The following is a 25,782-nucleotide window of genomic DNA, read 5'->3' on the forward strand; positions in this document are numbered from 1 at the left end:
AGCACACACACAAGCCTGAAGGAAGCAGTGACGTTACCTTCTGCAGTCACATATAATGGCATTCATAGCCTGTCCTCACAGAGCACTTCTCAATGGACCTTTACTTACTCAAATACACAGCACAGTATGCTTATGGAAATGGATTCAAACCTTGTGGTCCAGGGGCCATATTCACAAAGCATTTACCGCTAAGATCTACCACTTACCGCTAGGAATACTCCAAAATCGCAATAAAGGTTTTTAGCTAAGAGTTTTCTCTTAAAACCTATTCACAAAGCCGCTCAGACCTACCGAGTTAGGAGTCCTCTCGACTTTTTCAAAGCTTTTTCTAAGTTGTGCCATAATTAAGTGCTATTTAATTATGCTTTGTGAATTACGAGTAGTAAATAAAATAGGAGTCCTAAAGTTACGAGACACTCACATTATTTTTAGGAGTTTCTCCTAAATTCGCCAGTTAGGAGCTACTTTTAGCCCCAGAAGTCTTACAAAGAACATTGTTTCAGGAGTTTCAAGCACCAGTTCATGCACTTGTTATATAAACTTTTGCATGAATGTTATGTATTTGTGTCTGTTTGTTTTTAAATGTTTGTATATTTCTGTTAAAATATGTATAAATATTTGTTTATAATAATATAATAATAATATATTTGTTTGGGTTTCTGTATGAGTGTGTTTGTTTGTTTGTTTGTGTGTATGATTTCTTTGTTTGTGTGTATAAACTTTTGTTTATTTGTGTGTGTGTGTGTGTGTGTGTGTTTGCACACTGTCTTCTCTCCTCCTCTGGCTGTATCTCTGAGCCCCCCTGGCCACCTGGCAGCCCCGATGACCTCTCCATCTGCCTCCTGCTGTCTGGTGCTGCAGGGCGGTCCAGAGGGACCTGGCTCACCAGGCCCACGGGCCAGAACCACAACACCACTGCCAGGTGGGCTCTCGGCTCTTGCCTACTGCAGGACCCTCTGCCAGAACCCTCTGCTCAAAAGCACACACACACACACACACACACACACTCAATCACATGCACAAATGCACACACACACAATCACATGCACACACAATCACATACACACACACACACACACACACACACACACACACACACACACACACACACACACAATACACACACACATTCAGACACACACACTTACATGCACAAACACACACACAAACACATATAGACGCACGCACACACACACACACACACACACACACACACACACACACTTACATGCACAAACACACACACACACAAACACGCAATCACATGCACAAACACACACACACACACACACACACACACACACACACACACACACAATAACACGCACACACCCATACACACACACGTACAGTACACACACACACACACACACACACACACACAGGGAGAGGTGCACCAACAGGTGTCACTGTTTTCTTACCTAATTACAGCTCTGTTTCCCACTGGCACAACTCGTTGGACAATAGCCACTGCCATGTGTGTGTGTGCCTTTGCCTGTGTTTGTGTGTGTGTGTGTGTGTGTGTGTGTGTGGAAGGGGTATAGGTCTTTTTGAAAGAGTGTATGAGTGTATTTGTGTTTTCTGGTCAATTCTCTATCTTCTCTCCATACAGTCTAATTGCTTGAATATGTGCATGTGTGTGTGCGTGTATTGTGTGTGTGTGTGTGTGTGTGTGTGTGTGTGTGTGTGTGTGTGTGTAAATAAAACAAATATTTCCTTCAAAAAATAGCCACATTAAATGTACCAAACAACAGGCCATAGTGTTTTTTTTAAAACAAACAAACAAAAAAACAATATGATTTTAAAGAAGCCCTATGCAGGTCTGGTTATGGTTTCTGGGTTTTCGCCTGATTTGGGCTGCCATTTTTCACGACATAGCTCCCCCTGCAGCTTCGGTAGCAAGTGACTGCTACGCTAAACCCCCACTAGCTAGCGAGCTAGCCATCAATAAACCAAGCTAAACACATAGGGCTCACAATAAAACGGTTGAGCAAACACATTGTTCAAGAGACTATCAAATCACATTACAAAAACGAAGTTCACCCAAGGGTAGGCTACTTACAATTTCAACAGCAACAAAGCCAAGTCGGAGTCCGTTTTGTCTTCTTAGAAACTACAATCTGACTATATTTTCAAGTATTTCCGCTGAGTTACATCCGGATGTGTTCGGACCGCGACCAGAAAGTTGCATATTCGTTTTTTCCGCGGAGAAGCACTAGGGGGAGACGAAGCACCCACCAAACGACCCAAAAAGTGTTTTAGAACCATCAGAACGACTCTTAACCTGCATAATTAAGGTAATTTTTGCTAAAATTGTTGCATAGGGCCTCTTTAATCTTGATTTGAAAATATCAATAGTGCCTGCTTTCCTTACTGGAGGGCTGTTCCAAAGACTCTTTGTGTCTATGTGAGCTGGTTATCAGTGGGCCTGTGCAGTGAAATGAGTCTCCTCTCTCTCTCTCTCTCTCTCTTTCCATCTCACACACCAACGTATGAATCAGTCATAGCATGTTGCCCATGGCCGCATAGCGTCCTAGAGACAAATGCCAACACTGTCATGGTTTCTGTCCAAACTCTAGTCTTTGGTAATCCTGCTGCAGTATGTGAGAGCTCTTGGAGAGGAGGGAGTGCTGTATGAATGCAGGACAAGACAACGCCAGCAAGCCCAGGAGTGTGCTGGACCTGCTCCAGCAGCTGTTGATCCGTCTCTGGGAGTCACAAGACTGGACAAGAACACCGGTCCTCTCCTCTCCTCTCCTCTCCTCCCCTCTCCTCTCCTCCCCTCCCCTCTCCTCTCCTCCCCTCTCCTCTCCTCCCCTCCCCTCCCCTCTCCTCTCCTCCTCTCCTCCCCTCTCCTCTCCTCTCCTCTCAAGGTGTCTCACAAACTTTGATCCTTTCCTCTCCCCCCTCCTCTCCTCTCCTCTCCTCTCCTCCTCTCCCCCCTCCTCCCCCCTCCTTTCCTCTACTCTGCCCCCACCGCTATGGATTAGTTCAGGTGTAACACCAGAGAAAGTAATAAATAAAAAGAGTTTTAGAGAGTGAGAGAAAGAGAGACACTCACACAACTTAAATCAACAAATGCCCCCCTCCTTCCCCATCACACACACACACACACACACACACACACACACACACACACACATTCCCTAGTTGTCGCCGTCTTGCCCCCCGTCCCCCGTTATATCAGTCCCCATGCAGCTCTCGTCTTCCCCCGGATGTTATCTTCAGCCGCTTATGCCCTAATACCCCAATTGTTGTGCTTTAAAAACAATCATTAGCAATCCCAGCGAAGCGCAGGGAGGAATTTAACTGCTTTCTTTCCCTCCCCTGCTCTCTCCTTTCCCCCTGTTCTTCACTTTATCTCCCCCCTCTGCTCTCTCCCAAAGACAGGGGGATATTGGCAAAGCCTCTTTAAACTCCGCCGCATTACGGTGGATTATTTTTGCCGAGATCCTTGGACGCTTTTCTACTCTCCCTCTCCCTCCCTCCCTCCCTCTCTCTGGGTCTCTCTCTCTCTCTCTCTCTCTCTCTCTCTCTCTTTCTCTCTCTTTGCTTTCGGTGACTGCTGCAGACACGGTAGGTAAACAGTTGGCGTCACACTTGATTGCGTTTGGAGAAATTAAAAATCCTGGAGACAATGGCATGGGGACACTGACACGGTAAGACCCTGGCTCTTTTGGGGGTGGGGGGTGTGTGTGTGTGTGTCACACTTCGACTGACAGCGTGGCCCCTCGCGAGCTGAACAATACCGACCCCCCCCCCCCCCATTCAACACCACTCCGACCCCCCCCCCATTCAGCACCACTCCGACCCCCCCACCCCACCCCCTGTCAGTGTGCTCCCTAGGCCCAGTGTTTTTTTTTTCGGCTATCTGCGCGAGGCCATCTGTCTCTCTCTCTCCACCTCCGCCTCTTCCCCCTCCTCTCTCCCTCCCTCGCACACTCCCCCTCTCCCTCACTCGCCCTGCATCCACAGCGGAGAGAAGTGAGGCTCAATTATTTATCTGTTTACAAACACAAACACAAACATATCGCGCAGCCAGAGAGGAGAGCATGTGTGCCTGTTCTCGAGCCCTTCTGCTTTTCCAGGCTTTGCAAAAGAAGAAAGTGACTATCTGCTTCTGAAGAGTTTTTCTTCACTATGAGGCATCGCATTTGTGTGCAGCCATATATACATGGGCTACTGTCAAAAGTCGGAGGAAAACAATTTTTTATTTTTTTAGGGCCAAAGTTGTCATATAGAAGCAGTATAAAAGTAGGTGATAAGAATACAAGTCTTTAAATAGTTATTTGCAGGAGGTAAGCCGTGTCAAAGCTACTTGGATCTGTTGAGTTTGAACCAGTGCATCTGAATTCCCAAACCGGAGCATTTCAGCTCAAAGCCTCTAGAGGGCAGCATAACCTTATGCCTGGTCACATCCTCAGATTTGCATTTCTGGAAGGATTCTTAATCTCTGCTGCACAAAAGCCAAAACTAAAAAGCCCACTCAATTTCAAACCGTATTCAAAATATTAATTGAATTACTTGATGGCTTTGTGAGACAGGCTTAATATGACCTCGTTGATATGAACGGCATATCTGCCTCGGCGCAGTCAATCACAGGCTTTATCACATAAAACAAGTGGCAGCCACTGGTGACGCTTTGATTCTATGCTGATGAGCACGTGATAGAGCTTTTGACGGCACCACTAATGCGCCATCAATGGAGCTTTGATACCGTTGTGATGTTACACAGGTTCTACACAATCCTGGCCTGCCTTGGAAGAGCAGCTGTACACAAAGAGAACAAAGGGGTCCCTTCTCATCTATTCCTTCTTGAAGGCCAGCACCTTCATCAAGTCTTGTTGTTATTTACACTGTTTGACTTTGGTGCTGCATGGAAACCTATTTATGTTCAGCATCACTCAATTCTAGAGGTCATTCATATCACAAGTTGTAGGTCATGGTTGATGAGATTGACCATGCCAATTATACAGTAGTCTTCATGCGCACTAAACATGTCATTGATTTTTACCTTGAAATGTTGGTTTTATGGCTATAAAGCAAGCTCTCTGTCTGTTTAACATGCAACAACTATATACATGTAATGGTAGTGCTGACACAAACACGTCTTTACAGACAGACAGACAGACACACGCCCCAACATACACTCACACTCACACACACACACACACACACACACACACACACACACACACACACACACACACACACACACACACAATCACTCACACACACACACACACACACACACACACACACAGACACACACACACACACACACAAAGTGTTCTCTTATTTCCAAGAAAGATATAGATACCCCCCCCCCAACACACACACACACACACACACACACACACACACTGCTTTCTCAGACATTTACAGGTGCCAGTGGTTTGCTGATTGTTCCAGAGATATGGACTATAGTATCTATGTGTGCCTTTCTGGGAGCTTCATCTGTTTTTGCCGGCTGGTGTCAGTTCTATAAGACAGAATCTTCCAAATGACAGCATCATTAACATACCTGTAAACCACGGCTGTACAGGTGAGGCTCCTCTGACACATACTCCACCTCGGTGGTTTGAATTAGATCTCAGTTTTTTTTTTCAAAGGGCTGCCAGAATGAAGCAACTTGGTTCAGTTCAGACACCCCCTACACAAGCCCGGAGAACAGCAAACTTTTGTTCTTGCAGATGCTAAACTTGGCTGAGAGACAAACTCTCAAACCTAAAATGAATTCCTTGTTGAAACTCACCAAAACCTCAAAGTTTTGTTTTGTTCTCTCAGCTGTTTGTTCACAAAACAAACGCGGGGATATTTATTTGCATTTTTCTCATTTTTAATTTGATCTGTCGGCACGCACACAGGTTTCACAGCGCTCGTCAACCCTCTCACCTCTGTCCTGCGAGAGCACACTCGACTTGCCTAGAGCTCTGCACGCCACCCCTGTGATATCCCAACCACTGCTCTGCTGTCACTGTGAAGAGTGAAAGCAGCCCCTCCGAGAGCCGGTAAAAAATCATTAATCTAATTAAATATGTGGTGTGGCGGTGGCACAAATGAGACTCTGAGGCGGCTTAGCTGTAGGATAAGCGCAAAGGCAAAGCTCTGTCCCAGCAGAGACGCAGTCAAGAAGCGCTAACGGTAGCACACTTCATTACTCTCTCAATTACTTATTGTTTCCCTCTAGTTTGAGCTGTTTTAATGAGAATCTACAGGCAGTTGAATGTAATCTAAATTTTCTAATCTACTGGTCCATTAACAGGGGTTCAAAATGTTATTGGTTTATTAGCTAATCATACTTTTAAATGGTGACTCTGCCGTTTCCCCAAGGGCCGAGAGCTTGGTTTGTGAAGAGTGAGTAATTGAATTCTGAGCTTTTGGAGACTGTGTGTGTGTGTGTGTGTGTGTGTGTGTGTGTGTGTGTGTGTGTGTTTGTTCGTGTGTGTGTGTGTGTGTGTGTGTGTTTGTGTGTGTGTGTGTGTGTATTTTGCACTTGAGATGGGTACACTGCACACTCAGTCAAAGGGTTACATCTCCTCAGTTCCGGCCTCTCGCCTCGGATCAAGTCGACCCCGCTCCACTTCCCGCCTGCACCGGGGTCTCCATGGCGACCTATTCAAATCTGCCATCACCATGAAATATGGCAGGCCAGTAAAAAGCCAGGATGTCTCGGGAGGCTGGGAACCAGCACCAGTAACGAGAGCTTCACTCGGTGGCAAAGAGTTTCCTCAGCATTCAGAGGTATATATATGTATCTGAAAATCAAACGTGTCCCTATCGTGTAAGCTCACCTGGACATCACCTCTGTCATTTTCTGTCAAGATGACTCTGATGCTATCTGGTGATTATTTTGGAGGTGGGGGCTCCCTGTTAACTTAGCAAGACTCAAGCCCAAAGCACCAGTGCACATCTCTCTTCAAACCCTTTTTTGGGGTAATATTTTTGTATGATTAAGAAATACAGTAGAAAGAGAAGTAGAAAGAAATAGAAAGACAGCAACAAATGATTGTGCTGACATTGTAGGGGTCTAGATGTATCTGCGTTGGCGTATGTTGATATAGTTCATTTAGTTGTGACTGGTATAGCTACACATCCCAAAGAAACAAGGTTGTAAGGAACATAAGGAAAGCTGACAGCAAAGCTGACTTTTTTTTTACAAAGATCATTAATCATTGATGTGAAGGGAAATGCGAAATTAATCTGGAAAAATCTCAATAAATTAATTGGAAGAAACACCGAGCATATAACAAAGGAACTTGAACTTGAACCAAGATCACCACATAATAGCGAGCATTTTTAACATATTTTTTTATACAATCAGTTCAAGACCTGACTCAAAACTTTAGCATCAGCAACATAGAGAGTGTTCCCATTGATGAAGCCAAACCAATTTTTAGAATTTCTGAAATCACAGAATCTGAAGTGGTGAAAATCATAAACGCCTTAAAAAAAACACTCTACAGAAACTGCCAACTGCTACTTTCTTGAGAACATCAAAATGAAACTAGATAAGGGAGGTATAATAGGTACAGTATTTTTAGACCTAAAGGTGGCCTTTGACACTGAACCATGAGGTGCTTCTGTCAAAGTTCTCTCTTTTAAATTTTTCTGACCATGCCATAAAGTGAATGAAATCCTATCTAGCACACCGGTCACAATGTGTACGCATTAATAACACACAGTCCACATACCTAAACTGTAATATTGGTGTTCCTCAAGGTTCAATACTGGGTCCCTTTTGTTCAGTCTGTACATCAATGACCTGCCCTCAGTCTGCCCATCAGTTCACATGCAAATGTACGTTGACGACACAGTTGGTCCTCTATGTGCATGCGAAAAATAAGCAAGAAGCTGCACACCAATTGACTGAATCCATGGTGCATGACTGGTTAAATAATTCTATCTTAAATAATACTGTCTTGTCTGATGGGTATCTTTGGTCTGGGTACCAGCTTGCACAGCTTGCCTAGTCACTTATACTGTTTATTTTCAAATTGTTTTATTTTTCTGTTTGCTGTTTTATTCTAGGCTGCCTATTTAAGAACTGTCTTTGTACTCTGGAGGTGTACAGCTTTTAAGGAAGTATGAACAAAAGTCTCCACACACTATAGGACACATTAAGTTGAAAACAGATCATCGTGTCTGTGTTTTTAAACATAGTGTCAAACAACACAAGGGTTAATGGTTCTGCAATGCACACATCATGCACTACTCCTATAGGAAGTAGGAAACACGAGGATGTGGAGGGCAATGACAAGCACAGTCAGAGTAAGAAAAAGAAGGGATGAGGAGACAGATGGAGAGGAAGGGGAGAAAGAGATAGAGAGAGAGAGACAGATAAAGAGAGACAAACAAATGGAAATGAGCCCTCTAAAAGAAGAAGGAACATCATCAATCAAAACATTCTCATGCCTATGCTGCTTAGCTTATAGGGATCATACGTCAAAAATGTGCTCTAGCACTTGTATATGCTTAAAATACTTTACTTTGTACATTAAAAAAAAAATGTATATTCTCACTTAACATACATTTTATAATGTACAAACGTAAGCCCTATCAAAGATGTAGTGTAGCTTTACTTTATGTGTCTGCAGTGTGAGAGAGGAATTTATCATCATCTGAATTGCCTTTGAGGGGAGCTCTAAAATGACTGCGATACATTCTCATATGAAAATGCTGGGAGGTTAATGAGTGGCAATTGCACAGTGAGGACTAAATCTATTAGGGTTCCCGGCGAAAGGAATCAATCAACGAGGCCAGGCTGGCTCGCCACTGATTTGTCATTCTGAAGCATGGCGCGTCTGAGCTCCCCAGCGCAATCCCTCATAAGAACTAATCCACTTTGATTTCAGAGCTGCCCCTGCGATTAATAGTGTGCGTGATTCCACACATGCACAACACACTGAACAGGCCGACTGCTTTGAGACAGCAGCGCAGTGTTGACATAGGTACGTAGTACCTGCAGCAGGCCCAGTGTGGTAAGAACCAGAAAAACGTGTTGAAATACTAGTGTAAGGAATTCTGGGTCACACTTTACTTGGATGGTCTCCAGACTAAGATCTAAAGATGCTCAGATTATATGTGCGTGTATATATATATATATATATATATATATACATATAAACTAAGGTTATTGTTATTAACACGATTAACAACAATTTATCGGTTAAGGTTAGAGTTAGGGTATGGGTTTGGTTGAGGTAATGTTCAGTAATTGTTCAACAACAACTTGGTGGCTCTAGTGCATTTTGCACCAAAGCTAAACTAATGTGCTGCAATGTGTGTTTGTAACAGGAACAGTAACCATGAGTGGACATGACATTGAGACAAGTAAACACCAAACTTTTTTGCCATTAAATATAGCACAAGCAATATCAGGAGAGGGTAAGCGAGCAGATGTTTTGTGAGGGGAAATGCCCAGTGGTTCTCAGGAGTGCTGTGAACCCAAAAAGTCGTCGATTCTCAGATGCATCTTTCCATTACCTGTGTTCAGCTGCACCAGAGTCTGCAGCAGCAGCTGTCTGTGAGGCTCTAAGTCAGCTCATGTCAACATGGGAGAGCATGAGAGTGTTTGCAGACACAAGAATTGAGTTGACTCAAGTAAATACATGGAGGATATAGGATTTAGAGACAAAGGGAGGGATAGAGAGAGAAGAGAGAGAGAGAGAGATAGTGGATGAGATTGAGTGGTGATGGAGTGCTCGGTGCTGAGTCCTTGTTGACCAGAAATATCCTGTTATCACGAGCGTTCAGGCTGGCCCTCCCCTGTTTCTTATTTACCATACGCACCTTTGATTGATGCCCTGCATGTGTGTGTGTGTGTGTGTGTGTGTGTGTGTGTGTGTGTGTGTGTGTGCCATCTTCTATCCTATAGTACTTGAGAACACAGTGGGGCACGCAGACACACAAGCACACACACACACACACACACACCCACACACACACACACACACACATACGCCTCATACAAAGAGGCAGCCCAGTGTGCTGTTCCATGAGGTGGTGAATGTTGTTTTGTATAAGTTTGCTCCCCTCATCCCCACTGTTGGCCTGATGTATACACACAGACAGAAATGCTGCCCAGCAGCCTCGTATCAGTCATCAGTGATTGATTAAGTCTTGACTGGTCACGATCCAGGACAGGGCAAGAAATATCCTGTGCTGCTATGAACGAGCAGAGAGAGAGACACAGAGAGAGAGAGAGAGAGAGAGAGAGAGAGAGAGAGAGAGAGAGAGAGAGAGAGATGCAGAGGCTACGTTCAGACACTGTAAACACCAAAGTCGGAAGATATGAGGAGCGACTCCTCCACCCGTCGTTGCTCAGGTTTTTTTGGCAGGATTGATGGCAACCTTCATGCCGAGGCAACATGTTTTTCTATCGGCGCGGAGCAAAGTGACCAGGGACAGACACAGACAGAAAAGCTGCCTCCCTCGTGCTAATGAGCCCCATTATTCACACGCCGGCCCCACTGTCAGGCCACTGTACTCGCTAGGCCGTTGTCTCCATCACAGGCGTGATTCATGACTGCCACTGGACTCTTTTGAGCACCTCACATGTTTACGTATTTCATCACTCACAGAGGAAGAGGAGTTCATGTTGAAATATGCTGAATAAATGTTTACAGTACAGATCATAACAGGCAATGATCTGTAAGTTGCAAGGTATGTCTTTTTACAATCTCTAACAAGCGTTGTTTACCTATACTTAAACTTACACACCTACATCACACAATTAGCCCATTTGTTTTCTTTTCAGAACCACATTTTCTTCATTGCATACCATGTTTCAAAATGCTCTTTTTTACTCTAACTCTACCCAAACTCAACAGACTCAAAGCATTCTTTTAAAATACAAGCAAATGTTTTCTATCCATGATGAAAATGTAATCAAGCACACCAACTTTCAAATTACTTGATGCTGTAGCATTACTAAAGCCACATTACTTTTCATCAGCTAAACTAGTACCTGCACCAATGAAAGCAATGAGGACAAACCGACCCTGATGGAAAGCCAGTCATATTTACTTTACATAAAAAACTGTATTTGTTCAGTAAATGCTTTACAGTAATAGCTGATAAGAGAAGACAATCTATTTCTCACATTTTAATATGGACCGAATTTCTTGGAGAACTCTAACGGAGAGATCTCGTCTCAAATCATGCTCAGTTTAAACTATGTAAATATTTAGGCTATTCAATATTTATTTATGCCTCAACATTAGATTATTATTATTATGGTCTATTTTACACAACTTTCTAAATGTTCTAATTATCTGTTCATTCAAACTTGTCAGCTGTTTCAATATCACTTTTTAGCTTCTGTTGTATGATGACAGATGTTGTGCTAATCGTATTTAGAGTTTTGAAAATGTGACTGCAGATTGAACAAAAGCATGTTAGCAGTTATAAATAAAACTGTATTGCACTCAAAAGACATGCAAATAAAACTGTGGCACAGTGTGTAAATGCTTCATGCATAAATGGATTACAAGGGTTCTCTCTTGTGTGGCCTCGTCATGGTGCACCAACACCTTATCTGAAATAACTTATCCTCCACAGAGAGCTGGAGCTTCATTTTATATTTACATAAAGCACACTGTTTTATTGAAGACAATTATTTGGAAAAAATCCGCCCAGTTGATAGTATGGGTTATGTGCTGTGCACTCATTCATTTTAGGAGGACAACAAGTCTCTCTTTATGCAGTGAGAGGTCCCTCCATCCGTTCTGTGAAAGCTTACCCATGACTGGATGAGACTGACCATAGCATGATTCTCTCCAGACGTCTTCCTGGTCACGAGTCAGCCGGCGTCTGGAATGTCCAAATCCTCACCTCATTTTACAGTAGTGTACCAGAGCAGTTGTTATGTATGATGTGAATGGTGCAAAAGCTGCTGGCTTCTCATATGAAAGGATGGATAGGAGTCCTGTCTGGTGAAATTGGAGGAACGTTTTCTTTTCCTTGATAATTATTCTACTTTGTCTTTTATTACTTTTTTTTACTACTTTTGCCTTTGTTTTTGCTTACTAATTAGTCTTTATTTTTAAATTATTTTTACCTTGTGTTTTATGTTCTCTTTTTATTATGATCTTTACCTTTTAACTATTCTTTGACTATATTGCCCTTCTATGCTTTTATTTGTTATTATTGTTTGGTTTTGTTTATGTAAAGCACATTGAATGACCTCTGTGTATGAAATGTGCTATATAAATAAACTTGACTTGACTTGACTTGACTTTTCTTCAATCAGACTGGTGGACAAGGACAGAGGAGAGGAGAGGAGAGGAGAAAATAAGAAAAAGAGGAGAGGAGCAAATAGGAGCAGAGAAGAGTGAGAAAGTGCTAAGGAGGAGGAGAGGAGAGGAGAGGAGAGAAGGGGAGAGGAGAGGAGAAGAGAGGAGAGGAGAGAGGAGAGGAATGTAGAAGAGAGGAGTGGAGAGGAGTGGAGAGAGAGATGAGAGGAGTGGAGAGAGGAGAGGAGAGAAAAAGTGCTAAGGAGGAGGAGAGGAAAGGAGAGGAGAGGAGAGAAGGGGAGAGGAGAGGAGAGAGGAGAGGAGAGAGGAATATAGAAGAGAGGAGTGGAGAGGAGTGGAGAGAGAGATGAGAGGAGTGGAGAGAGGAGAGGAGGAGAGAGGAGAGAGGAGAGGAATGTAGAAGAGAGGAGTGGAGAGAGAGATGAGAGGAGTGGAGAGAGGAAAGGAGAGGAGAGGAGAGAGAAAGTGCCTGTGGTGGTGGAGGAGGCTCGTCAGACAGTGCCTCTCCCCATCTGTCACAAATCATTTCGGCTCAGGAAGAGAGGGGAGGCGAAATGTCAAAATATTTGAATAAATTCCACAGGAGATGGGAATGGGGAGGGGGGAGGGTTTGGATGGTGTTTGTGCGTGTGTGTGTGTGTGTGTGTAAGTGAATAAGTGTGTATTGGTGTATCGTGTATGTGTGTGCACCTCTCTCTTTTTCTCTTTCAAGCCTTTTCTGTACCTCTGTGTGTGTGTGTGTGTGTGTGTGTGTGTGTGTGTGCGTGTGTGTGTGTGTGTGTGTGTGTGCGTGTGTGTGTGCCTATGTGTGTGTGTGCATGCACGTGCAAGAGAGCGCGCGTGTGTGTGTGCGTGTGTGTGTGCATGGAAGGTGCTGCTGTCCACAGCAGCGGTGTGCTGAAGCAGAACCGTTGGGTGTACATTTGAATCAGACCTCTCCTCTCCCCACCTCCCCGGACGATGTAGATCTCACGGCAAACGGAGACCAACAGGAATGAGCAGAGAAATCTCATCCCGACACCCTTAACACCTTTCCCTCAAAGATCATTTCACCCAACCTCTCATTTGTAGTTCCTGTCAAGGACAAACAGTCACACTATCCTGTGCTGATGTTAAGATGAGTTAAGTAGCCTAGCGCATTGGTGCTAGCGAACAGCTAGCGAGCTCTTGAAAGGGAAAACCTGCCTTGTGGCAGTTGTGATCCTCCACACTGAGCCTCTGTTGTGAGAGCGTGACATGCTTAGAAGTGCCCCGTAGACCTTGAGGACGAAGTGAAAGCCCTGGCACGGGGAGTATTATGATCACCCGAGAGAGTCGGCGAGGCGATAGCGGGGTCCCGCGGAACAGGAACAATGCAGAGTGGATGAATGGAAGCCCGCAAGCTTGAAGGGCACACGGGGTTGACCTTCGTGCCAACGGGGAATCGGGCAGGAGAGATAAACCTGGAGTCACGGAGGCTGGCACACACACAAAAGGCCTCGGCGGGCAGACCAAGATGGAGGAGGAGAGAGGGAGGGAGGGAGGAAGGGAGGCAGGGTGATGGTTGTTTCCAGCGTAACCTATTTTGTCTCTTCTTGACAGGTGATAGAGTATTTGGAGCTGTTTCACGTCTATCAGAAATGTGATTTTAAAAAAATACCAGCTGTTCGGTTGTTAAGTCCGACGTCACAGACCCAACAGCTTTTTCGTCAAAAAATGCTTACTAGCACAGCCAGCTGGTTTTTGCAACTTGTACTATTACTGTTTGGTTTCATTTATGTAAAGCGCGCGTGTGTGTGTGTGTGTGTGTGTGTGTGTGTGTGTGTGTGTGTGTGTGTGTGTGTGTGTGTGTGTGTCTTTGTTGCTAGGTGTCATCTCTGCATTCATTATAATGGAATGAAGTATTAATATATTGCTGTGGGCTATATGCTAACTGTAATGGCATAGCTTTAAGGTATAAGGTAGCCTAATCAACTTGAAGGAGTGTTGCATCAGAGCTGGACCTAACCCAGATCCACAGATCCACACCAGATCAACTCTGGAGCCACACCATCCTCTCCTACAACATATCATGCACAGAAAGAGATAACCTCCTATGGGGCTGATGCTGTATTGTTTGGAGTGAGTACCAGTGACAACAAGGACAAATAACAAGGACAAATGGAGCAAATATTTATCTTTTTCAACTGTACATGTGCATATACCACCATGATTTACAATCAAATAGCATGAGTGTAAATATTGGTATAACACAGGTATAGCAGGTAAAGTCCCACTGACCCTAAAAATCCAAGTTATTATAGAGGTCTTTAATGAAGTGAGAACATATTTGTTGGGTTTAAAAATCTAAGATTGTGGGGTCATTTTCCCCTTTCAAAAGATGATGAATTATTTCCTTGCAAAAAGAAACAAACAAGGGGAAGGTAAAATTGTGTTTATCTGTTTATTCCTCCTGCCAGGCCAGGATGTGAATTGAATTAGCATATTCCTCCAACAGAGAGGCATCTATCCGGGGGAAAGATCAAGGTTGTGACTTCCTCGCCACAGACTTTGTGAAACCAATTAAACTGCACACGGTGAAGTTCAGCTGGAGGACAAATGCTGGAAAACAATAGGGAGAGCAGGATGCCGACGTCGCCGCTATCTCGCTGCCTTTTCTGCCCATGCTAATTACACATGCAGATTCTGTCATTTAGACAAAAGGCGCGAGAACTTTGGTAATCAACATGAAATATTTAAATTGCTCTTTGGATGGCGAGCCTCATCAACCTTTAGGAGATGAACTCGCTAGCGAGATACGTGAAGTAATCAAATATCTTCCTGATGGAAGAAATTCAGGCATGAATTATGAATTATTTTCTGAATAAAAAAGTGTTGTCAACAGTAGGTGATTGTGCTTTAAGAGGGGCTAGGTCATGATAATTATAGACTGTTAAGGCTTTGGTTCTTGCCATCGACGGAAATGCAATGTGCAAATTCAATGTCTTCATGGCACCTTGGTTGTGAGAAACAGAACCAAGACAAAAACAGGTCAAAATAAGTTCAGGTATAATTTACACATTGGATTTTAGTACAATAAACAAGAACAAAATATATAGGATACATCTTGTACTGTGTTCGGTGTGGATGCCAAGCCGGGATGATGTTTGTTAGGATTTATCTCACAGGTAAGAATTAGATTAGATAACATCTCATGAGTCTAAAGGAAAACATGCTACTGTAATTACTGCAAAGATATTGACATCATTGCATGGGCGTTATTTCATTCAACAGTGGTGACTCACATATTGAAATGCAATAATCTTTCAAGATTTAACATTTAATATTCATCAGTCAATAATTTATAAACTATTATATAAACTTTCTCAATTCACTCCAAATCAAAAACATATCATAAAGAACACTTTGCTTCTTATCATAGCCATGCTCATGACACCCAAATTTAGACCTGTTGCCTAATGACTATGGACCAAATTAACAACTGGACCTCAAATTTTTCTTCAGTTAAACAAGGAAAAAAACTGACATCATTATATTTTGTAAGGTGGAAAGACTTGGGATTGTCACTCTCCTTGACACAAAAGGTCTTAAACAATGCCAGCCGTATGGAAGAATATTAGACTCAAAGGTTTTGTACATGTGTATCACGTTTTGAAACTGTAGAAATTATTTGTAACTGTAAAAATGATCTGTACAAGTAATTGTCAAAATTACAAATATGCCCTACACTTACAAATCTATTTTACAGGTACAGGTCGGTTTTACAGCTACAAATCATCCTACAGTTAAAAATATTTCACCATTACAAACAATATGAGTAATACTTAAAATTGTTCATGTTATTTTTTTGTTAAATCACAAATTAGTTTTACAGTAACAAATCTTGATGCACACACACACACAATACATATGAGACACACTTCTCATCCCTAAGGTGGTGCAAAAGTCTGTGCACTTGCAGAAAAGATTTGTAACTGTAGGACAATGTGCGTAGAATATTGATTTGTAATTGTATTTGTAATGGTAAAATATTTTTAACTGTAGGATGATTTGTAGCTGTAAAACCGATCCGTACCCGTAGAACAGATTTGTAAGTGTAGGGCATATTTTGAGATGGGGTCTGGGAACTACATGTACATTTTCTCGTATTTGAAACGTGGTTTAGGAATGCCCAGGTGCTACGAATGTCTATCAAATGCGTCTGTACGTAGCTCATAACCACTTCGGTGTGTTGTCATCATCTTGCTGTCCCCCCTCCATTCTATGATTGGTTCCTTTGTTGAGGTGAAAACGAAGTCCATGGAATCCAGGCTGAATAAAATCGCGCGCGCAAGGCAGCATGGGAAAACCCAGGCTAGGTCTGCCAATGAATAATGAAAATGGCCCAACTCAAGGGGCGGCACCAAGCATGCATTTTTAAATTTTACTGCACGCAATTGGATCACACTACAAGCAATGTTTACTGACTGATTCCGGACTTCGACGCAATTGGATAACACTACGACCAATGTTTACTGACTGATTCATTGCAGCGCTGTCGTCATCTGTTTAGCTTGCCTCATAGCCCGCCTATATCAGATACACCGATGTGATTGGTTCCTCGCGATGCAAGGGGTAAAAGTAACGTGCATCATTAATCATTGCCAGAGTGTCTAACAGAGACAATTCAATTGTGCTTTCACGAGAACTCTGGATTTCCAGGGTAGCCAAATTTAGCCCCGCCCACAACATTTGAGGTCGGGAAGTTCGATCTGGACTTGTTCAGTTGTGGAACAACTATGCCCGAACCAGAGCGGTTCGGACCAGAAAAACTCCTGAACAGTTTTGTTCAGAGCTAAAAATGAAACTGTTTGACAGAGGGCAGATGTAGGTTGCTAGTGACAAAAAATTAGCTTTCAGTATGGTACGATGTCTTTGTAAATGATGTTTTAATTACAAAGTGTACAAAGCAAAAAATGCTGCTGCTAGCAGGTATACATTTAGATTTCGCATTCGTGTCTGTTGTAGAAGATATTGACAGTGCAATAACACGACTAGAAAACAATGTCAAGGCAATTGTGGAGAAGAAGGATGGTTTTTCTTTTTACAGGATTCACCCCCTGTATCGGTGGAAACACGCCCCATAATCACATCCCAATGGAGCAGTATCAGACTCATATCCTACTGACTAGAATTTGAGTATGACGACGTCAGGCTACTTAAACAAAGAATAGCCTACTGTTAAAAATATTGGTGTCTTAATTGACAGATATTTAAATTTCAATAGCCATATGAAAGCAATAACTAAATCAGCTTTTTACCACAATACCACCCCAGAAACACTGCCAAACTAAGGTCTTTTCAAAACAAGATTTAGAAAATGACTGATGACTTATCTCCAGAAGGATTGATTAGGACTACTGCAATGAACAAAGTCCTAAAAAGCAGAACAGATTGGGAACCAACTTCCAAATGGCATCAAAAATCCTCCAACTGTTACCAGTTTCAAATTTAAACTAAAGACCTTTTTTTTTTCAGATGCTGTCTGCTGACTGCTTTAATCAGATGCACTCTGGAGCTGCTGTAAGGCATTAGCCCCTGTTTCAAGCTTAATAGCCTACTCCTTAAACATGGCATCATACAAACGCACATGTAGAAAAGCACAAAAGCTGCACTTTCCTTATGCATTTATGGGAGAGTCGCAGTAAAAGTTGAAGTAACTATATCATGCAAAGGAGTTAAAGGAGAATTCTGGCGATTTCTTACATAGATCTCTGTTTCTCGAGGTCACCAAGTAGCCTATTTGACAATTGCTTTTACCTAGCTCGAGTTGCTGCAGCTAGAGCTGCTGGCATGAACTCTGGGGGTATGAACATGGGGGCTTAGCCTGTATAATAAGTGTAAACTTTCGTTGGGGACCAAAATAACGTTAATTGGAGTAGTTTTGAGTAATATTAGAATAGCATTAGCAAGAAAACAGCGCATAGCCCTGAGGGCAAGTCACTAAGTCAAAGTGATTGCTACAAGCCACTGACTGATTAAAATGTTATTACACTTCTACACTATTGTGGAGAGGGTCCCTGCAGACAAGACAAAGTATTTTCCCTTTGTAAATGTAAAGAAAAGGACTGTTTGTGCAATCAATGCATTTATTCTTTGCTTTTGATTATGTAAAGCACATTGAATTGCCTTGTGTGGGCCAATTCATTATGTTGCCTTTTCGTGTGGTGTGTTTTGTGTTTCTGTGTGTTTTTACAATAATTTAATCACTGCACCTCATTTTCAGTCTTTGCATGGACCAGAATACCTTTGTGTGCTATTTCAAGAACAGTATCACTTCTGTGTCTCTTCCTGCTAAAATGCATATGCTCACATCTTAATGACTCTAATGACAATTTGGATCTTCACAATAATTTTGTCTTAATTGACACTTTAATTGACACTTAAATGCATTTGTCTTCATGTGTGTGTACTTGCGTGCACATCCATGTGTGTGTGTGTGTGTGTGTGTGTGTGTGTGCATGCGTTTGTCTTCATGTGTGTGTGTACTTGCGTGTGCGTCTATTTGTGTGTGTGTGTGTGTGTGTGTGTGTGTGCGTGTGTGTGCATGTGTTTGTCTTCATGTGTGTGTGTACTTGCATGTGCGTCCATTTGTGTGTGTGTGTGTGTGTGTCTGTCTGTGAATATGCGCGGGCACAGTGAAGTGGAACAGAGGACAGCCACAGACAGGAGACTCGGCAGCGATGCCTGGAGGAGCTGTCAGTCACAGAGCTGGCCATGCTCACACCCAACTGGCCTTGCACCATCAGTCTCTCTCGTTATCTCTGCGTCTCATTGATCTCTGCTTTCGCCTCCACCGCCCTCTTAGCCAAATGCCTTCCAAGAACACAATCTAAGATTTTTCAGCTACAGTCAGAGAAGGCCTTGCACCTACATAGTATCTTCAGTCTTTGCTATGGGTGGTCATCCACTGCAAAATGTTCTACTGTTTTTTACTGTTAATAATTTTCTTCTTCGGTGTTCTCAAAAGTTTGAGTGAGCTAATACGACTGAGCACAACATATTTAATTGCCTCATTTTATTCTCAAAAATTAAGTCATTTTATTTGGAGCTTTTTCAGTTGGGAGATACACCTCTATTCACAGGGACAACAACAGAAAACCTCAATGGCTGTGCAGAAATATTAGTAATTCATTCTGTGCAGTAGAAAGGAGCTGTGTATGTCAGTTGAAGAGAGAAAAGGCATCCAAACAAAGCTCTGTTATGTGCAGAGGTAATTATCTCCTCTGGTTGTATGCACAAGCTAGCCGCACTCGACAGCTGGGTTTGTGATTGGCTGGGGAAGGTTCTCCGTGGAGACTCCCGACGCTCTTTGTGTTGACAATGGAGCCCAGATCCACCAGAGAGACAAAGTGGCTGGACATGTCATTCATGGATGCAAATGCCAGCCAAGGCGCGGCTCCTGTGCATCTGTTTCCATCTTCATTACGGAGCAGCGGCGGCCGCCGGCCGAGCCTGATGGACAGTCCATGGTGCGGCATGATCGAGCTGGACACCCCGAGCGGCGCTCCGGGGGCAAGGAGGGCAGGTCGCCCGGGAGTGTGCCCGTTTACGCCACAGTAAATGTCACATTGCTGCATTCTCGGCCGAGCCAGATTGATAAATGTTATTCAGCATATCAAACAATGCCAACCCTGCATGCCGTGATGGGTCTTTGCTCCTCCTCAAAGCCAGAGAGGAAGGGAGAGGCCCTTATATATTCATGCAGTTTATCACCACTGTAAGAATGTTTGTCCTCACTCTCTTTTTACTGATATGCAGACCTATGATAAATACCAGATTCATCACAGTATTCATCATTATATGTTTTCAAGAGGGCCCCTAAGGATATACATATAAATATATCAGGTTCTCAATCCAAAGTAAATTTCAGAGGTAAAATTTAAGATCTGTGGAACCTTTCACAGTCTCTGGCAACTAAGCTTTAATATCACCTTTCTGGACCCCTCTTCAAGATTCAAGACATGAGGCTATGTCAGTTGTCTGTGTGTGACTGGAAGGCTAGGTCTGCAATAATGCAAAGATAAAAAAAACATATCCTGTAACATTTGTAATATACGATGTCATATACACATAGGCTTGGGAAAAACAGCAATTCTAGACTTTATACAAATAAAAGAAAGGCAGGTGGGCCTAGCCTAATTGAACCCATCACTTGTTACTTATTCACAGACTTTAGCCAGACAAACGCGTTCACTGACTTGTTTCCCCACGCGTTTTTCAACACAGCCTGGGTGAATTTGACTAAAGCAAAAATGAAGACAGCACAGAGGACACGCTTTAAAGACATGGCGATCTGCAATGACTACATTACCCAGAACTCTATGTATTTTACCGGATGTTGATAAACCAGAGGTAAACAGACTTCTGAAAATGAGGATGTCAACATTAGCTAGCTAGCTAGATAGCCAGCTAGTCTTTGGTCAGGTTCATGTGTAATGTTACGTTTAAAGAAGAATCATAACGGAAACGTAGTATGATGAATGGGTATTTTGGTACAACGTAAGTCTTTATGATAATTTTATACACAGGTTAAAGCGTTTGAGACTGTATGGCTTGGCGTCAATAGATCTCTAACGCCCACCCTGACGACCACTATGCTACCTTGTCAATGTTAGCTGTCCAGTCCAATGCTAGGGATACGTTGAGGTAGCTGGTGAAAGGTCCTCTCTTCATATGTTAGCGACAGGCTGCGTGCCACTGAAAGGTTATTCTTTCAGGGAAATGTAATTGAAGTCTAGTTGTCCATTATATTTGTATAAACACAAGAAGTTCAAGATGTTATGCAGCGACTAAAAGTGCACCAACGCCAGACGGCCACCCCATCAATCCATTAAGCTAACCTTCCTATTAAGCTAGCAAAACGTCTGCTAACATTACCTCGAATCAACGCCAGCGCTTCATTAATGCAGGCGACAATGAAGCTAGATTGCAAATCATTCCAGCCTGCCATTTCTAGTGCCATTTTGATAATTCTCACATTTGTTTACGCGAAAAGTAGCAGCTAATGCTATCTGAAACCTCAGGCTACCTAAGTTCCATTTCCTGTTTTTAAAGGTCTCTGGCATTGTTCAGCTGGTAGCGTTGATAAGCATGACAGCTATTGTCAGTAGGCCTATAACAAATTTAGGTTGGCTATTATAAGTTTGACTTTAAGTAATCGTGTTTTGTCTTGTTCCCGGTGCTGTTAAAATAATTAAATTAGATATGTGATAATGTCTTGATTTGTCAGTTTGATGTGTGATATCGACTAAACCAAAGCATTGAATCCACGCGTTTCAAGTACGGAAACAGGGCATTTAGTGTTAATAACATTCAATGCTTCGTGTGTGATTAGGCCAACATTTGTGAATCAGCTGATTTTGTCTTAAAGCTTAACAGCAAACACTGGGGTGAGTCAGAAAGGGGGGCAAATGACAAAGACGATTAGAGTGAAATATGTAGACCTGACCTAAAATGTGCGATGACCTGCATTGTACCATCCATTACTGACTATATTCTGCAAAGCTTATAGATTGTATTAGCTGAGCTGACTTTCACTATATTTGTTTCTCTGGTGCGTGTGTGTGTTTTTCTTTTTCTCTGAAACTCCACAGGTTATGCATATGGCTCAGCCTGTGAGCTTGCGCTGTGTATAGCAACACCGATAGACCCCCCCCTCGCCCTCTGTAGCCACAACATTTCGCCCAACACCAAAGCACTAGAAATAGCAAAACAGGTAAGAGGGGGGCCAGGGAGGACAACAGAGGTGGAGAAGGAGTGGGTGGAGGTGGGTGGTAAGTGATTGTGGATGGTGGTGGGATTCGTGGGCTCTTCCTGACCCCGCCTTGAGACCTGCCCTGTCAGGCCTCGCCCATCCCCTCTTCTCAGCCTGCTGTCGGTCCATGTTCCCTATGCTAACCCTGCTGAGCATGTTCTACTACATCTGTCTGCGGCGCCGCTGTAGGAGTGGGTCCCGGAGCGAGGCGCTGGGCAGCCGGAGGGCTGTGGAGCTGGCGCAGAGAGCCTCCGGCCCAGCAGGGGGCGGTAGTGTCGGCGGTGTCAGTAGTGGTGGCGAGCTGGAGCAGTATGCCAAGGAGGTGGTAGACTTCAGCTCGCACTATGGCAGTGAAAACAGCATGTCGTACACCATGTGGAACCTGGCCGGGGCGCCCAACGTCTACCCGAGCTCGGGTGACTTCACGCAGACGGCCGTGTTCAGGACGTACGGGCGCTGGTGGGAGCGGTGCCCCAGCGCGGGCGCCCCATACAGACGCACGCCCAGGTCCTTCCACAGCAGGGACTTCCTGGAGCTGGCCTTCGAGGAGCCCGTGTACCCCACAGCCGTGGAGGTGCTGGAGACCTACCACCCGGGGGCAGTGGTGCAGATCCTGGCCTGCTCACTCAACCCCTTCTCCCAGAACCCACCCACTGACGTCCGGTATGTGAGACCATGACTGGGGTCAAGGGTTCAGATAGGCCTGTGTTGAAAAGTCTGTTAAGAATTACTTTTTTAAATGTGAACACATGGGGCCCGAGTTTGGTGGCGATATAGGTAGCGGGAAGCTACGTCAAGGCGGGGACTCTGAAATGGTCAATGAAGTGAAATTGAATCAACCAATCACATGCAACCAGTGTTCAAATCTGAACTATCTATCTATCTATCTATCTATCTATCTATCTATCTATCTATCTTTCCACTTTGTGCGTCTGACTTCGCTCTTGCCACAGTGTACATGCACTGTCAGCAAAACTGCTGTCAAACTCACACCCACGGTCTCCAAAATTAACCATTATGTATTAGCATAATATTGTTTAAGACTCCAATTCTCCATAGCGTGACAAAAATGGCCTTAACTCCCTTATTCCCTTATTTTCAATGGCCTATTTTGTGTTTGTCCTGGTTGTGTGTTGGTGGTCTTTTTTTTTTTTTTTTAAATGGTGATGGTCTACCAGCTGCAGATAATTTTCTGTCTTTTGTCTCTTGAGGTTTGTCATTTAATTGCTAGCTTAGTTGTTAATTAACTCCAAATCTCCACATATCTGAAGATACTACTTGTATATCTAGTTAGACATGAGAGAAAAAGACATCAGTGAAAATATGAATACAAACAAGATATTCCCATTATCCTTAATTACTACAGTACCCACAATTCCTAGATCAAATTCTTTTGGCCTACAAACCATGCTGGTAGACTCTTAAGTAGACAGCCATCACCACCCCAGTTGTCACTCAACATGGAGAGATTACTGTAGATTGGGAATGAATATTGATGGTGATAGTCACTTGACTTGACAGTGTGTTCTGTTCTGTCAAAGTCAAAGTCCCTCCACTTGGCGGCCATATTGCAACGCTTTTTGGGCACTCATCGGGCATCCTATTCGGCAGAAATGCGTGTGCGCAAGGCTTCACGACACCAATCTTGCTCCAGCAGCGAGTTCACAACACATGATTGGCACGATGTCTTCACAACACACCATATGATTGGCTCAATGTATTCACATCACACCACAATGTGTGTAACTTCAAGCATTGTTTTTGTGGCAAATGGTATTTGAAGTTATGTCACCGAATATTTATGAATGTCTCGCCAAGTTGCCACGTGCTTTATTTTTGTTAGTTGCTTTGGTTAAAAGTGACTGCTAAATGAATGAATGTATGTAAATGTAGATTGTATTAAAGTGGACTTTTCTATTTTTTAGGTTATTAGAAGTAGGAAGTAGGTGTTAGAAGCAAGAGTTTGTTGGCAGCTCCTCTTCAAGAGGCTACCGTATTAGAGCATGTACTATAGTTTTATTAAACTAGAGAAAGACCAACTAGGAGTTAGTTTACACTTTTTACTGGTGGTTAGGGTGAGGTTTACAATTAGCATCAATTAGCATTAGCAATTGTGCAATAACGGTGTGCTCCGTAGTATTAGTCAATCAATCAATCAATCAATCAATTTATTGTTTAAAGTGCAGTATCACCATGTAACATACTGTAAACATACAAATTAACAAATAATGATGGCCAGATGATAATGGTCAGTGAAAACAATCAAAGACAAAAGATGCTTGACGGAGCGGCGTAATCACCAGAATTAAAAATCCATAACTGGAATCAGTTAATTTGTTAAGGCTATATTGAACAGTCACATTAGTACTTATATATACACACATGTAGAGTCATATTATTAATGACTTAGTAACCTTATGTAGATTCTTAAATATTGCAGCATATTGTTGAGAAGGTGGCTAATTTTTGTTGTTTTGTTAATTTTTATTCTTTGGACACATCTGTTATTCCCATCAGCTGACCCGTCTGTGCTTTTGGGCTTTAGGCTAAAAATCCATCAAAACTTTTACAGTACAATTTGGCCAGTTTGCCTGAAATACATCAATTCAGAATCTAGCTTTTATCAGTCTCCACTCTACTGTTGTTGGTATGCAAAAATATCAGCTGGCCATTAGCTGGTTAGCCATTAGCTGGGTTTGTACAAAAACTTGGCAGTGCCTCTTTAAGAGTGTTTTTTGTTTTGTTTCTTTGTTTCTTTTATCTTATCTGATATCTGATATATGGCATTCATGCATTGTGATTAATTTGGGAGACAATGTATATCCAACTCTTGGAAATAATTGACTTTCATTATGAAATGGGATGGGACTGAAGAACAGTAGTCCATTGACATTAGTACTTCTTCTCATACACTGAGGCTACATATCCATCCATCCATCCATCCATCCATCCATCCATCCATCCCTCCCTCCATCCTTTCCTGCAGGTGGGAGGTGCTGTGGTCAGGGGAGCCCAGTAAGGCCCTAGCGCCCCAGTCCCGCCAGTTCTCCCCTAGCATCCGCCATCTGAGCTTCCCCACCAACCTGCTGAGGGTGGAGGTCAACAGCAGCCTGCTGGAGTACTACACGGAGCTGGACGCGGTCATCCTGCGTGGCGTACGCGAGCGGCCCATGCTGGCCCTCTACAAGATACCCCTCATCGACATGAACGACCTGAGCGACGGCGAGGACGAGACTGCTATCGGCATCAGCAGCCAGCGCCACCCGCAGGCCGGAGACGGCAAGTACAACAACACTGGCAACGGCTACTTCGACAAGCTGCCTTATGAGGTGAGAAATGAGCACCACTCTTACTCTCACACACACACTCAACAGCACAACACAAGCTACTTCAACAAGCTGTAGACCAACTGAAGACCAACTCTCCTGTTCTGTCCTGTTACCAGATGGTCAAATGAGGTGACTAGTTTTACCCAAACACACAGACAGACACTCAATGGCAAAAAATGCACATGTATACACATTGACACAGATTTCAGTCGAACAGTACCCTGATCCATACACACATTATTACTTGATTCAACACACACACATATAGAAAAAAGACAAACACTATTCATATAACTCCAGTGCACTTAGTGATGTAACACAGATATGCACCATACAGAAAAAAAACTGTTTTCAACATCACACATACCCCATCCTGCACACAAACTCAAACACCTTGACTGCACAGGCCCCAACTCAAACC

The 25,782-nt window shown here is 43.2% G+C and overlaps 1 protein-coding gene and 1 long non-coding RNA gene across 3 annotated transcripts in view; one reads left to right on the plus strand and one right to left on the minus strand.

Moving 5' to 3' along the window:
* On the minus strand, window positions 1-22,848 carry LOC121720792. Its single transcript, XR_006034628.1, has 4 exons — window positions 22,780-22,848; window positions 18,269-18,277; window positions 2,978-2,979; window positions 1-15 (listed from the first exon to the last, which is right to left on the minus strand). It is a non-coding gene; the product is annotated as an uncharacterized LOC121720792 (long non-coding RNA).
* The window catches only part of fbxl4 (F-box and leucine-rich repeat protein 4), a 13,454-nt gene continuing 8,313 nt past the window's right edge, over window positions 20,642-25,782 (plus strand). For both annotated transcript variants that reach the window (XM_042107227.1, XM_042107228.1), the window contains exons 1-3: window positions 20,642-20,777; window positions 21,872-22,695; window positions 25,019-25,361. In XM_042107227.1, coding sequence (XP_041963161.1) covers window positions 22,160-22,695; window positions 25,019-25,361 — 879 coding nt within the window. In that variant the 5' untranslated portion in view covers window positions 20,642-20,777; window positions 21,872-22,159. The remainder of the gene's footprint in view (window positions 20,778-21,871; window positions 22,696-25,018; window positions 25,362-25,782) is intronic.

The sequence above is a fragment of the Alosa sapidissima genome, chromosome 10, assembly GCF_018492685.1.
Source record: "Alosa sapidissima isolate fAloSap1 chromosome 10, fAloSap1.pri, whole genome shotgun sequence".
Taxonomy (NCBI): Eukaryota; Metazoa; Chordata; class Actinopteri; order Clupeiformes; family Clupeidae; genus Alosa; species Alosa sapidissima.